This window comes from Ambystoma mexicanum, chromosome 2p (assembly GCF_040938575.1).
Source record: "Ambystoma mexicanum isolate Mex_15411 chromosome 2p, UKY_AmexF1_1, whole genome shotgun sequence".
Taxonomy (NCBI): Eukaryota; Metazoa; Chordata; class Amphibia; order Caudata; family Ambystomatidae; genus Ambystoma; species Ambystoma mexicanum.
The window spans coordinates 229,149,447-229,166,103 of NC_090923.1; the positions used below are offsets into that span (position 1 = coordinate 229,149,447).

The 16,657-nt window shown below is 47.0% G+C and overlaps 1 protein-coding gene across 7 annotated transcripts in view; it reads right to left on the reverse strand.

Moving 5' to 3' along the window:
* Positions 1–16,657, reverse strand: part of ITPR1 (inositol 1,4,5-trisphosphate receptor type 1) — a 3,145,915-nt gene that overhangs the window by 2,582,751 nt on the left and 546,507 nt on the right. For all 7 annotated transcript variants that reach the window (XM_069643506.1, XM_069643503.1, XM_069643505.1 and 4 more), the window contains exon 7: positions 200–298. In XM_069643506.1, coding sequence (XP_069499607.1) covers positions 200–298 — 99 coding nt within the window. The remainder of the gene's footprint in view (positions 1–199; positions 299–16,657) is intronic.

Sequence of the window (16,657 nt, forward strand, 5' to 3'; positions counted from 1 at the left end):
TATAAATGCCAGATCATATCATATATATATGGTCTAGTAGTTACTGTAGGTGCTTTTAGTTATCTCTGCTTAGTTTATTTTGCTTTTTTTAATACTCCATTACGGTCATTATGTTAAAGAAAACTAGGCTTGTTTTCATGAATCAACACATACATAATATGAACAAAGGCAAATAAAAGCAACAAGCTGCACATCTTACCTCATTACAACCTGGGTTGTCTACCAGCTGATGACTGCTGGCATGCAGCGGCTGGCCAGCATTCACTGGATTCAAAACGACTTTATCTCCAATTACAACCTATTTGAAGAGGTAAAGTTTTGCGTTAGAGAATAACAAAACAAGAAATATTTTCATTGCTTAAATTCACTATCAAGAAGACAGGGACACTCGTAATCCAACTAATGATAAAAGTCACTATCGAGTCAGGCCTGGGTTAGACTTGATCTTTTTATGTAGCACCAGAACCTCTGTGGCAGCTTTTACATCTTTTTGTTCCTTTTGTATGTACACTGTCAAAGATTAAAGGGATCATACAGGTAGGGTGGAAAACACATGGAAAGTACTGTGGTGTTACTCAAGGTGCAGGCTGCATCAGGCTCCTCCAAACAAGCAGAAAAGTCCACGCCAGCCCATACATTTTTGATTATGAAGCAGAATTGCCATATGGGTTGGCAAACAAAACATTAATATCCTACTATGGTATTCCCCGACTGGAAGTTGTATCAGTTTTTTTGGACACAGTCAACATTTTGTGTGGTAAGGTACCCTGCACACCTAGCTAAGGGGTTGTAATGGTGTATTCTGGTGTATGTCTTTGAAGGTAGAAAATTACACTGCTCTTCTTTTCACAGACCTCCACCAGGTCAGATCCTTCAGGTAGCAGCTTCAGATTGTCACACTGTAAGGGAAATATTAACAGAGTATCTAAGGGATCACTGCATTTTTGTGCCTTCGCGTCCTCAGTGAAAAGATAATCGAATTGTGTGACAAATGGTCTATTGCTTTGTACAGCCAGCACATTTGTGACAAACAAGCTTTGCATTTACAACAAACACCATAGTGCAAGTCAAAACAGGATATTAACGCCACAAGTTCATTATTTTGTTGTATCTGCACCAAGAGCCTGCGACAAGACTAAACCATGATTGCCACATTATTGCGTGTTTAACAGACGGTTGTTGTCAGAAATGAAACCAGTTACTAACCATAGTTATGGCCATGAGGCTAGCACGGGGACAACACCAGTCTTTGAAAAGACTGTGCCGGGTGGCATGGATTCGATATCGGTCCTGAGATTAGAGGCTGGAGTCCTTCATGAAGCAAGTTATAAAAAGCAAAGCTAATTTGCATTTAAAAAAACATAGTAAACTTAACAGGTTCAGGGGTTAGCTTAAAAATCATACATTATTGAAATACATTGAAAAGAATCAGGAATCGCTGAAGGAGGTTCTGAATTGCAATGTTCGATCCTGATAGTGTAAATTGAATGTAAAGTGTGAGAATCAATCAGACAGTCTTGTTGCGTCTCTGAAAATGACTGATTCGAACAATTCTCTCCAGTGTTTTGGGATCAAAGTGTCAAGGATCACAAGGACAAGAATAAAAATGATGTGTCGGGCACAACTAGCTGCGACATACCATTTGACAGAGAGACTATAGAAACTGCTATTATGAAATTAAAAAAACTAGTGCCTGTGGCCCGGATGGTTAGTGAACATGTTAATGAAAGATAATCCAACATTGCGGGCTGACATTTTATATCGTTTATTTAAACCAGAGCCTCCCCTGCCCCCGCCCTAAATTACCCCCTAGAACGAAAACACTGGAGCAGCATTGGTGGGAACCCCACTGAGAAATTTGGGGTGCAACAGTCACCTTCAGGGAGAGATACAGAGCACTCAACCCAGGACAGTGAGGAGGAGGTCCCAGACAGTTTGCATCGGGCCGGCGGTCTTGCACAAGAAACAGTCAGGACAGCGGGAGAGAGAGCTCCTGTGAACCCGGGGAACGACGGCCAAGGAGAGGACGCAGAGTAGAGGGAGAACTGAAAGGTGTAGGCGCACCGCCCGCAGGTTGCAGGGGGAAGCAGAGAGGTGGGTGACTGGTGCCCCCAATTCCCCACCGCAGAGCAGAAAGAGCGGCCTATCACCTCCCCACCCCCCCCAGGGGCTAGGGGGCCAGAGAGCTATTGTGGGGGCCGCGCCTGTGGTAACCCAACCCGCTCCCCTGTGGAACAGTGGGGGAGGGGTCTGGAGTCAGCAGAGAAGAGAAGGTCGCCAGGGGAAGGGGGGGCCATTTAGCGATAACAGAAAGCCAGGGAGAGGTGTGGTCCCCCCGTTAAGGGACGTGTGCCTGCCTCCTGGACACCTCACACCACACCACACCACACCACTGTGGAATGGACAGGCGCTGGAGATCCTTCCACCCCCCCCCCCCAGTGAGTGGAGGGGTCCAAGGGCTCTTACGGGGCTTGTCCCCGAGGTGTACCAGTCCCACCAAACAGGAAGCAGCGGTGGAAGGTCAGTGGTGCCAGTGGAGCGCAAAGGAATCGTTCCTAGGGGAGCTGAGGCCACAAGGTGACACCGGAGACCAACTGGAGGTGAGCGCCCCTACTCAGGGGTGTGTGCCTGCCTCCCGGACCTCCCATTACATAACCCCGGCTCACTAGGATCTGTACCCCTGAAACGGCAGAAGAGCTGAGCAGCAGTAGGACGACAACTGACAATGTGCTGGAGAGTGTGCCCCCACCCCTCCCTCAGAGGGGCCTGGCGCAGCGCACGTGAGGAGAGGAGAGCGTGGAGACAAGTGAGGATGAGAGGGGCCGGCTGCCTGCGAGCATTGGATCCCACGACAAGTCATCCGAAACAGACCCAGTTTCTGGCAGGTCAACCCACAGGGCATAAGAGGCCTCTTGTCAAGCTGTTCCTGGAAGTGGGTCAGTCCATAGCAGTGGATCCCCCCAAACAAGGAATAACACGCTCAGCAATGAGGCAAATCACATGGACGCAAGATCTAAGCTAGCTGGCTTTGAGTACACACAGAGGGAGAACCAGGGAGAGCCAGCGAGGAGGAATCGATGGATACAAAAAAAAGACGTTGCCGGTCTGATGGAGGAGCATGCAGGCCAACATAGGGGGATGGGTCGACAGAATAACTTGGAGGATTAACACGATGGAAGACAGACACGAAGTGGAGCACAACCAATCCTCTTGGGATGCCACGGAGATTCAAATGGACATGATGTCAGAAATGGAAAGGAGAGAGGGGAGATCACACTGAAAATGGATGACTTCGAGAACAGAGAGAAGCAGAACAATTGGAGGCTCTTTGGGATACCAGATAAGGAGGGGGAGACATAAACTTGAGGAGAATCCTCCACAAAGTCACTAAACTTATTTTTGAGGACACCATCAATGAAGCCAAAATTGAAAGAATCCACAATGTCGGAGGACCAACAGGGGGTCCCAGATAGGCTCTTGCCTGATTTCATAACTACGCGCAGAAGCACAAGATCCTGGAAAAAGCGAGAAAGAAGGGCCTGGTGATGTACGGTAACGTAACTCGAAAGTAACGATTTTCCAAGACCTGTCCTCGCTAACGCTCGCAAGGAGATGCCTGTGCTCAAACCCAACGAAGATGAATGAGAAGGGAATCCAGTATAGATTGGGTTCCCCGTTCTCCTTAATTTTTGAAGTAGATGGAACTTAATATGAACTGTTCAACGAGGAGGAGATACGGAGGGCCACAAGGGAGTTAGTAGGTGACACCGGATGCCTACAGGGGGCCAAGGAGAAGGCGGTCAGAGCCAACCAATGGCATATTAAGAGACCCAAAAGACAAAGAATCGCAAGCAACATGCAGAAGGCAAGCCCTCTCAAGTTGTGGTCCACCGGATCTCGCAGGAGACTGGGAAGGCCAGGCAAGTGTGGAGTTCTAGCACCAGCAGGGCACACTGCAACAACAAGAACTCAAGATAAAGTTGTGGGGGCATGAACGCTTTGAAACCTTAATTAGCGTGCACCCACCTGTAAAATCAATCTGGCTCCAACAGTAGCACTTGCTCCAGCCTTTCCAGCGAAGAAGATCTTCATTGTGGGGGACTCTTCAAGCAGATCGGAGAAAGCGGAGGGGGCATCGCATTAATAGCATTGTGACACTGCACAATCAGCACAAAGAACAACAGGTGGGACAGTGGTGCTGTTGGTAAAGTCTCAATAAGAAAAGTTATCTTCACCGCGGGCTTAGAGGTGGATTTCTCCACAAACCCGTGCATGTTACGCAGAAACCTGTGCAGTTCCTTTAGGGACCACTGCAAAAAGTTTAAGACTACAGGAGTAAGCAGCAAACCCAATTGGTAGCAGTCTGTACCACCCAGATTTACCTGGTCGCTGTGGCTGAGCAGTCAGACTGCTCTCAAGAAGAGTTAGGCAGTATATAGAGTTTACACAATAGGGCAAAAAATACTGTAGCACAAGCAAACACTGACCAGAGCTTTGGTATAAAATATATAATTATTTATTTAAAAACACTTGTAAAAATACACTGGCACTAATATGTCAAGCAAGTTCAAACACAGTCACTATATAAACAAGATGACCCGAGCGGCGGGGGCATTACCGACTCAGGTAATGCCCCGGGGCCCATAGTTAGGCCCAGGGGCATTACCTGAGTCAGTAATGCCCCCACCGCGTGGGTCATATAGCTTTTAGTACGCCGGCCCGCATTATGTGCGTGACCGGGGCACTAAAAGCATTTTTTTCTGTCCCGAAACGCTGCAGCGTTTCGGGACAGAAAAAAAAAAAAAAAAAAAAGAAAACGACCAAGAAAATGGCCGCCATGCAAAGGGAAAACGGAGTCAGTTTTCCCTTTCCATGGCGGCCATCGGGAGCGGACGCGCTGGGAACACAAGTGTTCCCAGCGCGTCCGCTCCCGAAAAAGAAGAAGAAGGTAAGTGGGGTTGGGAGGGAGGGGATTGAAAAGAAAAAAAAAAGAAAATAATTAAGAAAAAACGTACCTGCCTCCCCAGCGGGGGACGATTGAAGCTTCCAGCCGTGTGGAGGCGCGGAGTGGGGAAGGCCCCGCTCCGAGTCTCCACACTGCTGAAGGCTGCTATCGTCCCCCACCGGGGATGCAGGAGCAAGCAGTTTAGTGGGGTGGGGAGGGGAGGGAAGAAAAAAGAAAACAAAAAAAAAGAAAAGCTTACCCGAGTCCCCAGCGGGGGACGAAGGCAGCCTCCATGTCGTGGGGAGGCTCGGAGCGGGGATGGATTCGCTTTGAGCCTCCTCATTGGCTGAGGGGTTGCCACGCCCCCCGCCGAGGACAAAGAGGCTGGAATCCGGGCCGAGAATCGAAGGATTCTCGGACGGGTAAGGACCCGGCGAGAGCCAATCAGAATGTGTGTGGCATTCTGCTTGACTCTCGCCGGGTACTAAAAGTATATACACCTCCCTGGTTAATTATTTGACAAGTCTAGGTTAAGACACCACTTATTTAGCAAAACAGAGGTGAGCGTGTAACCGTAGATGGCAATCCAATAATTTGGTTAAAAAGGGAGAGAAAGGGCAGAATAGGAAAAAACACACAATACCAACACTTAAGAACCCACAGCAAGTCAAGAAAGGCAGGGTCTACTGTAGAGCAAAAAGTTCATAGGCCAGGCCCACTCTTGGAGAGCAAGGCGGAATGTGCCCAAGATCACACAGTGGAAATGCACTCAAAGTCTTTTCAGAAAAGTCAAAAGAGGTTGGATCAAGTCAGAAAGGTAATGTTAACAGGTCCGAGAACACTCCAGGATACAGAGTCAAGGATTTACGGGACACCTTGGACAGTCTGTTGCAAGGGAGACCAGGCGGGACACAGTACCTGAAATGGTGAGAAAGCTCCAGCGGGGGCAGTTGTTCCTGGCAGCGGGTGCAAGTCGGGGCTTCGTCCAGGGGAAGAGATGATCGATCTTGACGTGGAGGAAAGCTGGAGGTCGTTGCACTGCCAGGGAAGAAACCAGCCGCGGAGTTTACCGGTTAAAAGGTACTATCCTTTTATTCGCAGTAGTGGTGAAGCGTGGCTATCTGGCCGCCGGGGTGCTTGGCACGGACGATTTGATCACGAGACGATCCAGGAAGGCGAAAAAGGCGAACTGGTTGGTCCCACCACCTCAAAGGGAAGACTACTCTCCTGGAAGAAGATCTCCTCTGTCGTCGGGAAAGTGGTGAGTTTCGTACAGCAGGGCTCCACCAGTGTTGTCGTCGATGTAGATGGTTCAGCTTCTCCCGTCTTCGGATTCTTTAGGTCCTGCTTTTATGCAGCAAAACCCCCATTCATCAGCCTAGCTGTCACTAAAACATGCTAAGTGGTGAGCCGGGCGGCTCACCACTGTGCCAATCACACAAGAGTGCGACTTGAGTTGCCAAGGCAACTCAGTCCAGGGTGCCTAATCCCCCTCACCCACACATCCTGTTGACCCCAGACAGAGTGGCATCATTTGGAGGGCTTCTGTGGAGAAGCCCGCCAAAAAGTGGAACAAAGGGCTCGACTTGGGTTAGAGTTTCAGAGGCGAACACAAACGCCACTTTAAAACCGAGTCCTGGCAAAAAGACCCAACCTGGGAATAAATATTAAATAAATAACCCAGCGGTATCTTTAACATTGCACCAAAAATTGGTGCATTTAAAATGAATGGGAAAATCCCATAGGAAATATTCTGGTGGAATATTTTGTGTGGAATCCACTGCCACCAGCCAGAAACTCGACAAGGGGGGACTGGACAGTGCCCCCTTGGAAAACAGACCCAGGGGCAATCGAATTACCCCTACAAGTACTTCCACAATATGATGGTTTGTACTGGCTCTGTTCACAATTTAAGACTAGTAAAGCCAATGGTGACTTTACATGCCCTGGGAGACAGTAGTCAGTGCCAGGGTATGGAGTCTATGTTTGGGGGTCACTATGACACCCCTGTGTTACTGCACTGAGGGTGCTGTGTAACACACATACCAAAAACACATGAAGCCCTATGGAGTAAAAGACCCCATAGCCCATAAAACACATTACATAGTCAAAGGACATTCTCAAATCATGTCTAAGAGTGGGAGAAAAAGAGTCTCACTCTTAGCAGGAGAAAAAAAGAAACCCCAAAAATCCAGCAAAGCTGCTGGGGGACATACTAGGTTTGGGAAATTAGCCTTAACAGAGAATTCTCCCTAACAGTGCGACAACTTTCCAATCACAGAACATTACTGTGCGATCACCTGATACAGTTCAGCACTATTTACACCACATGCTGAGGGGGAAAAAGAAGCTCATCCAGGTATGGACCACTGAAGACCCTCAGAGTAAACCGAATCCGCTACAAAAACTGTTGGGGGCATCGGGCCAGGCGACAAATCTAGTTGCGGAAATAGGGACACCTACCTTGGGTGAAGAAATTAGTGGCCCCGACTTAGAAATGGAAGCTTCTAAAGAGGACTTTTCAACGAGCTTTCAGGAATTTTCAGGATACGTTTTTTGGGCTCATTCCAGCTACAGTTTATCTCCTTCACCACGGCTAGCAGATTGATATTAACCAACGGGCTAAGCCAGAATTGACACAGGGGAGTAAAAACTTTTTTTTAAAAAAAAATCTGATATTGCACTTGAAGAATTGGCCAGGGAAACACGCAGCCTTGAATTACACTGTGAGGATCTTGAGAATAGATTGACGCTCAAATATCTGAATAAGAAATCTGCCGGAGTCGATTTTGGACTCTGACTTGAAGGACACAGTAACCCATATCTTTGCAGATGTAATCCCAGGAGAGGAGACAACCACAGTTTTATTAGACCGCTTACACAGAACTGGCCCCAAAATGAATGACCGGGGGGGTGGGTGGCCCATCCACAGGATGTCCACGCAGCCTGCACGTCATAAAGAAGGAGCAAATCTTAAGGAAGGCACGGGAGCAGTCCACAATCACTTGCAATGGGAATGGGATCCAACTTTTTCAGGATCTCTCTCAAACCACCTTCCAAAAAAGACATGAGATGCAGCCGGTGGTTAGAACACTACAATCATGAGGGATCAAGTATAAGTAGAATTTCCGGTTCAGACTGATTGTTTCTTTATAAATTACATTACAGGATCACCTCACAAGAGTCCGACAAGACCTTATTACAAATCGAGAAGGTGGTGGCAGAAGGCCCATCTGGAGTTGAGAATGGTGGTTTTGGATCAAAAAACTTAATTACGGGAGTGGTCAATCACATTGCGCAGTAGGAGGCATCAGAGCAAAACACTGGAAGCTTCCACTTAGAGGATCCATCACTAAACCACCTAAATAAGGACACTTCAATCATGATAACTAGCAGCGAATTAATCAAGCATTGAACTAATGGTCAGATTTGGAGGAAGAGACAGGGGACAACATCTTGTAACTCATCTGTTCAGGTAACAGATGAGGGTACTAGGATACCCTGCATGTTGCCCTGGGCATAAAGTTGACTCACTGCTGGTGTTTTGTGCCCCGGGTTATCTTGGGTACCGTGGCTCACATCAGGGGACATTGCTTGGGGACTAAGTTTGGTAGATTGGGGTTAGGGAGGCTGACAGGGAGGGGGAAGCTGGATAAGGGGGATTAGGGGTGGTAATGCATGGTATTCAATAGGAAGTTCAAGAATGGTAGTGTTCATATGATCTTCTGATTCAATGTGTTTAGTGAATTACTAGGATAGTCCAAGTGTTTAACGTTAAATATTAGGGGCTTCAATGCTCTGGCAAAACACAAGAAGCTCTCTTGGGGTGTTTCCAACCGGATTTAGTGGTACTCCAAGAGACGCATATTTGCTTGGCAGATCAATATAAATTTCACCTGCAACGATACCCGGTGGTGTTACAGGCAAAGGCTGCGGGAAAGGTTGCAGGAGTACGGATAGAAATTACGCTTGCTCCCCATATTAAAGTGCTCAGAACAAAAACTCATAAAGAGGGACGCTATGTTGTTACAATTCAGGGAATAGGCCCAAAGAGAGTAAAAGTGACTTTGATTTATGCTCCCAATACAGGTCAGGAAGGCTTTTTAAAATCAGTCATCACATTACTGGAAGCTGTTAGCAAGAGGGAAACAGTTTTGCTAGGGAATTTTAATTTGGCTTGGGACCCCCTGCGCGATCGTAGAGTGGTTGCCCGTTCGATGCAATTGGTGCCTTCCAAAACAGTGAACCAAAAATGTGCAAATTTAACATTGGTGATGTCTGCCCAACATTAATGGGGGAAACAAAAGGATACACCTACTATTCACATGTACACTAGTCTTTTTCCTGCATTGTTTACGCCTGGGTCTCAAAACCACTGCTCTGAATGGTCACTCAGATCACTTGCCAGGCAATCACGCTTTCGGACCACACCTCTCCGATTTAGATCTGAATATGGAGGGGGCAATGCAGAGGGTATGGGCTTGGCGATTTCCGTCTGAAATTTTGCAGGACTCTGAATTTAAGGGAAAATCTGAAAGCAAAATTGCTGAGTTCTTTGAATTCAATCTGATGCAAGAATCTTCGGAATATTTGGAAATAGAATTGGAGCAAGAACTACAACAAATAATGGCAAAAATGTAAAACAAAAGTAGGCCCCTCCATTCAAAAATCATATAGAACAGTGAAGGGCAAGTTAAATTTGTTTCAAGCAAAAAATGTCAAAAAAATCCCTTTTATATCTTCGGCAGATATATTATGTTAAAGCCAATAGGGCAGACCGTTTACTGGCTAGACAACTACGCCAAAGAATAGCATCACAAACTATTCAGTCGATCTATTCACCTGAAGGGGAAACAGTAACTGAAACATCTCAGATCCTTTCACAAATTCATGCATTCTTTTCAAATCTTTATCACTCAGAATGTCCAGACGAACAAACCCAGGCAATGTATTTCAAGACAGTAACCCACCCCCAGATAGCAGAAGAAGATCAGGAATATCTTGAGAGGGATATCACCCCTGAAGAAGTAATAGGGTTATACATTCTCTGCCTCCAAATAAATCGCCAGGTCCAGTTGGATTTCCTGCTCTGTCTATATACCGGAGGGTATTGGCCCCTAAACTCATATATATATAATAGGTTTACAAAGTCAGGCTCTATATCCACCACTATGGAGGAGGCAAAGATAGTTTTGTTTCCAATGCCCGGCAAGGACCCTAGTAAATGCAGATTCTCCTATTGCACTTATCAACCTCAACACAAAAATGGACTCTAGAATATTGGCCAATAGGATAGAAGACCTCCCCCACAATCATACACCCAAACCAGTCAGGCTTAATCAAATATCAAACTCACGACAATATCAGGCGCACCTGCCATATCTTAGAGAAGGTCGGAAAAAAGCTATTACAGCGGATCGACTGTCAATCGATGCCGAAAAGGCTTTTGACTGGGTCAAGTGGTAATATCTCTTTCAGGCCATGGTCAGGATGGGCTCTGGTCCGCAGTTTATAGAGAAAATAAAGGTAAACTTTAAATTCCCAGTAGCCTGCTTATTGATTAATGGACAACTTTCTCCACTCATCGCTCTCCAAAGAGGGATTGAACAGGGTTGTCAATGTCATATGCCATATGTTTGGAGCCATTTCTTGCTAGGGTTCGACAAATCGAACAAATCCAAGGAATAAAGCTTTGGGGGATAGGGCACAAAATGATGGCCTATGCAGACGATATGTTGCTTGTTATATCCGAACTGGCAAAAATACGCGAGCTAAAGAGGTATGGCTCGTGGCAGGCTGAAAAATGTATTTCTCCAAGTCAGAAATCCTCAATGTATCTCTTACCCCTAATGAAATACAGTAATTGCAAACACAAATACAATTTGGATGGGCACAAAATCAAATGAAACTATTGGGTGTCACCCCCTGGTATAGCCGGGATGTATGAGGCTAATCATCCCCCTCAGTTGAAAGACATTACGAACCAACTTGTGAAATAGGGATCATTAACAATCTCCTGGCTTGGGCAAATCAATGCAGTAAAAATGATTATCCTTCCTAAAGAACTGTATTTTTTCCAAGCACTTCCAATCCGAGTCCCGGCAACCTTTTTTAAAATGCTCCATAGAACGATATTCGCTTTTATATGGATCAATCAAACTCCAAGGGTGGCTTATGAGGTTCTAACCACTTTGTCATGATTCCTGCCCCTCATGTCCCCAGCCCTCCAAGATGTCAGGCTGGAGCCAGGCCATGATCACCTACATGGCCCTCAAGGGCCTCTCCATCCCTCTAAAGACCCACTTGGAGTCAGACTTGGCGCTTGTGGCACCAGACTCACTCACTCCCATAGGATAACATTGGGGATTGGACTTGTAGTGCATTGATGGGGACAAGATGGATGCCCCCACATATTTCAGTTTCCAGAACTGCATGTGCAGTCTAGTCTTTTGGGTGTGGTTCAGCCCAGAGACACCTGGGATACCCAGAGACTATTTAAGCCACGCCCAGGCTGAGAAACATGCTTTGTGTTTTCTGCACCTGCAGCGCGACACTCACCGTGTTCGGATCGGTCTCCAGTAGGCCTGCATCTTTCTTCTGCGCTCAGCTCCTGCAAGAACAAGAACACCGTTAGGAACAGCCTTACTTTGCGGTGCTTCTGCCCATCATTCATCACTCCTTCTGTTCTGCGGACATCTTCGGCGGTGTCATTCCCATCCCGGCACGCCGCTTCCTAAGGAAAAGGGAAAAAAACTGAAAAAAGGCATTAGTAAGCATTCAGCAAATCTTCGCTTATTTTTAAAGACTGTACGAGCTTCAAACACTTACCTGAATCCCAGCCGCTCCGGGGGAACTCTGTCTCCGGAACTTCTCATCCATCTGCAAGAGGGAAAAGACACTCCAGGTTAGCGTGAAAACATCTAGAGGAGCCGCATACCGCGCTTACTCACCGCATTTCTTCTTCATAACTGGCATCCACGCTGAAAACATCGCGGCACCTAAAAGACACAGAAAAAGATCTCAGTTCAGTACGAATACGAAAGGGTCGCATCGCGCTCTCACTCACCTTCAGCGCTACTCATCTCAGCAGCACGTCGCCATCCCCGGACGCCGGCCAGCATCTAAGGAAGGAAAAGAACGAAGTTAGAGAACTGTTCAAAAGACTCATTAGACTTACCTGTCAGACTCTTGCCAATGAGGTAACCAGGCAGCAACGAGCCCGCATTAATCAACGCGCCCCTGCGCTGAAAGCAGGACGGAGAGCACACTTTCCAAGAAAACGAGGGGAGCTGCGGATCAAAGGGAAGGGTTGGACCCCGGGGAAGAAGGGGTTCAAGCACACAGACACAATAGGGAGTTAAACTCTACCAATCCTGTGTTTCAGGCCCAGTCTCCAGTCGAGTAGACTCCAGGGAAGGGTTCGAGGTCGTAGGAGGTCAGAACAGGCTGCGTGACGTTCCCGTGGATACCAGGTGAGCGTTACACACTTCTAATAACATGTGAGGCCTGGGTCTTTTTAATTTCCAAACATTTTATCAAGCAGCTCAACTCCAAATAGCAAAGGACTGGTGTGATGTAGACGTTGTGAAACGCTTGGTACAGATGGAACGTGCGATATGGGGGACCGCAGCTTGGTGAAATGTTATGGCTTGCCAAAAGAGATCGAGCCCCCAAGAATCATAAGAGTTGGATTACGAGCCTAGTGGAAGAGGTTTGCGATACTGCAGTTAAGCAATATCGGTTTACGACATTTTCCTCACCCTTTACGCCACTGTTTTTTAATCGGTCATTAACACCGGGCCTCGATTCTCAGGCTTTTACTACATGGAAACAGGCAGGCAGTACGAAACTGTGAGACTAGTTTCAAGGCATAGACACTTTACCCAATGCAAACTAGAGCTGGGACTGAATTAATTCAATTGCTTTCAGTACTTTCAGGTCCAGCATTGGATATTGCTCCTCCACCCCCCCGAACACACATGCAGCAACTAGGGAGTTAACCTCTTTTGAAAAATGTGCCATCACTAACCCAAGGAGTAAAGCTCTAATATCAATCCTTTACAAAATCATAAACAAGGTCTCCCTGAACCACTCCCCTCTCACCCCCACACACTATAGAAAATGATGGCAACTAAAGCTGGGAGAATACATTTTGGAAACAGAATGGGAGGCGCTATGGAAAGACGTTCCCAAATGTACTCGCTCTATCCAAATAAGGGATTTTAGGCATAAACTGCTATCCCAATGGCATTATACTCCAGCCCGCTTGCATAAAATGAGAGCATCTATCCCGGAGAAATGCTGGATACAACGAGGTGCGAGTCTGGGGATTGGGGGCATGTGTGGTGGAACTGCCCGATTCTGGCGGGATACTGGGCAGAAATTAAGCATATTTGGCTCAATAAAACCTTGCACCATGAAGTCAAATTTGTTGTTGATCTTGGAGCCAAACATGACACAGTTTGAAACAAAAATGTTAAACTTTTGTTATATTACAACTGGCAGCTTAAATGGGGATAGGAAAATGGAAATCTAAAGACCCACTACAACTGGCTGAATGGCTATCCAGAATCTGGAACTTTGTTGCACTTCAATGAATTACATATACGATTCAAGGAGATCAATCGAAATTCTCACAAGACGGGGCTGAGGTACTTCACTTTTTACAATCTAACATTCGATACTGTCCTCAGCATCTTCGTATTCTTGGCATTCATCGATTTTATGAACATTTTAATCTGTATCATGCAAGGGGGTTTGGGGATAGGGGGTAGGGGGATTTGACTGGTGTGAAACGACTAAGTAATCCACCGGGCATCGGGTGGCCATGGCATCCGGGGAGATTGAGGGGAAGAGGTTAAGGTGTATTAAACAAGGGGGGGGAGAGCGGGGCTCTAAGATAAAGGGGTCTGAGGTGTTAGGACCTGTGTTAAAGAGTCCAGTTGGTGGTTTGGTTTCACCCTAGTGGTAACTGGGGCAAGCCGGTCACCGCTCAGGAAGAGAGGACTGGAGGGGGGAGGAGTGAGGGACCACAGGGGCGAGGGGGCGACCGGTACTAGGGACCTTGCTTAGATTTGTGTTCTTTCCCAGCTACATGTTTCAAGTTAGTAGGTTAAGGCTAACGAGATGGCAAAGACGAGAGATCTGTAGTGTGATAACATGATGGTAACCACAAGGGATGGCGCTCAAGGGAGCCAGCTGAGGATTTGGACTCTTAACCGTCAAGGGCCTGAACTCCCCTACTAAAAGGTCACTGGTTGCAAGGGAATTTTACAGGGTAGATCTGGATGTTATGTTTCTCAAGGTGACCAAATTTTGTAAGCGGGGAGGAAAGAAGAATTCCTGGTGGGTTGGCAGGCCAGGTATACTAGGGGTCGGGTCCGGTAATGAAGGCGCGGGTGGGTATTCTACTTAACAGAGCTCTTAAGATGGAGGTGTGTACAGTGTGGTCAGACGTGGAGGAGAGGGCCTTGTTGGCATCAGGCACCATTAGAAAGGTGCGTTTTACGTTTGTCACAATTTATGCACCCAACCAGGAACAACTGAGATTCCTGAAGAATAGACTCCCTAAAATAATACTAGAGAGTTCAGGAGGTGACTTCAACACATGGGCGGACATGAACTGGGACAGGCAGGGGATGCAGCAGAGGAAGTGGTGAGGCCAGGCCATGGGGAGATCCAGGAGACTCTTGAATTATATGGGTTGCAGGACATGTGGTGCTACTTTCACCCACGAGAGAGGCGTTACACCTTCACCACCCCACGTAGCATTTACTAGGAAAGGCTATGTGCATGTTTCAAGAGGTCTGTGGGAGGAGGCGCTGAATGCAGAGATTCGCCCGACTTCTTGGTCGGGCCACGATATGGTGACAGTGGACCTGGCTTGGGCAAATATGAACGCAAGGGGGACCAAATGGAGATGCAACGAGTCTCAATGGAAAGACGCAGTGTTCCGACAGGAGACAGCTTGGGAAATCGAGGAATTATTCATCACTAACCACACAGGAGAGGTGGCCATGAGGACAGTGTGGGAAGCGGGGAAAGCAACTTTGAGGGGGGTTTTGATAAGGGAAGGGGAGCGGAAGAAAAGGGAGTGGGGTCCGATTGAGAATAGACTACGGGATGAGATAAACCTGGATAAATGAGCGCAGGGGGAGGGGAGTATTAAGGAGGCTAGGGGGAAACATGAGGAACTGCGGCTCCTTGCGGAGGGGAAGATGATACATAACCTGCAATTCCTTAAACAGAAAGTTAACCCAAAAAGGGGACAAGGAAGTCACACTCGTAGCAGCCAGATTAAGAGGGCAGAGAGATGTTTGGTAGAAATAGATGGGGGCGAGGGGGTGAAAGAAATCCACAGAGGGGATCCAGGAGGCCTTTGCTGCCTCCTACGAGATCTCAACGAATCGGACCGTACCCCAGGAGCAGGAGGGATTGAGTAGTATTGGGCAAATACCTGCCCAGATTGAAGGGAGATGAAGTTCGGAAGACAGTGGGGAGACTGCCGTTGGAGAAAGCCCTGGGGGACAATGGGTTCACTGCAAGATTTTACAAAGCCTTTCGCAGTGTTATTACCATTTATGACTGAACTGTTTACTGCCGTGATGAAGACAGGTAAAGCCCCAGAGTCTCTCTCGAGGGCATTCATCTTGGTGATACCAAAGAAGGGGAGGGACCCCAAGAAATGTGGCGCATATCGCCTGATCTCCCTCCTAAACAGATGCCAAAATATACACCCGGGTACTGTCAGCAAAACTAGAGGGCTACATGCTGCGTTTAATCGATCCTGATCAGGTGGCCTTTATTAAAGTCAGATAGGGGCGGACACAATGAGGACGACTTTGCACCTGATGCACGAAACCCGCAGAGGGGTTGGGGATCCCACTCTTCTCTTGGTTGATGCAAAAAAAGCCTTTGATCGGGTGGAATGGGAATTTCATGTAGCAGTTCTTGTCAAATTTGCTATAGGGGGCAGCTTTCTCCCCAGGAGAATTTCATTGTATACCTACCCAAGGGCCTATGTATCAGTGAACTGTGGATACTCCCGATGGTTTGACCTGGGTAGGGAGACCAGACAGAGATGTCGTCTCTCCCTTTCGTACGCACTCTTTGGAACCCCTTGCCCAGAGGATTAGGGAGGGCAACCGAGTTGAGGGAATCCGTGTAGGAGAGGAAGAATTTTAACGCGCCCTATACGCAGACATGTTGCTGCACATAGTGAACCCTCTGACATCAATTCCGGCGGCGGTCGACAAGATAGAATCAACAGCGGTCTCGCCAAACTGATGATTTTTAATTTTTTTTATTTGTTTTGATCAAATTAGATCTTTACAAAATAATAAAAACCAACTTATTGCCAATTTAAGATCAACATTAAATTTGCAATTTTTCATACAATTCTACCAACAGAAGACATGCCTTTAAAGAGGAAAGGAAGAAGCAAACAAATTGACAAGGAAAGAAAGTTTACATTTCCCCACCCCAAAAAAAAAAAAACAATGAAAGAAAAAAAAAAGAAAAATCCTTCACCTCCTCCTCAATTTTTTTAATTCTACCATTAAATTTCACCACTTTTCTTTAAGAAACATTTGTCCCAGTCTGCCAAACGCCTGTCTGAGTCAGGCTAAGTTTTAAAAGAACCTGACCCACTGCAATCGTCAAGGCGGTGTTTTGCCCCGAGATCAAGCGATTCCAAAAGTTCTCTGAGTGCAG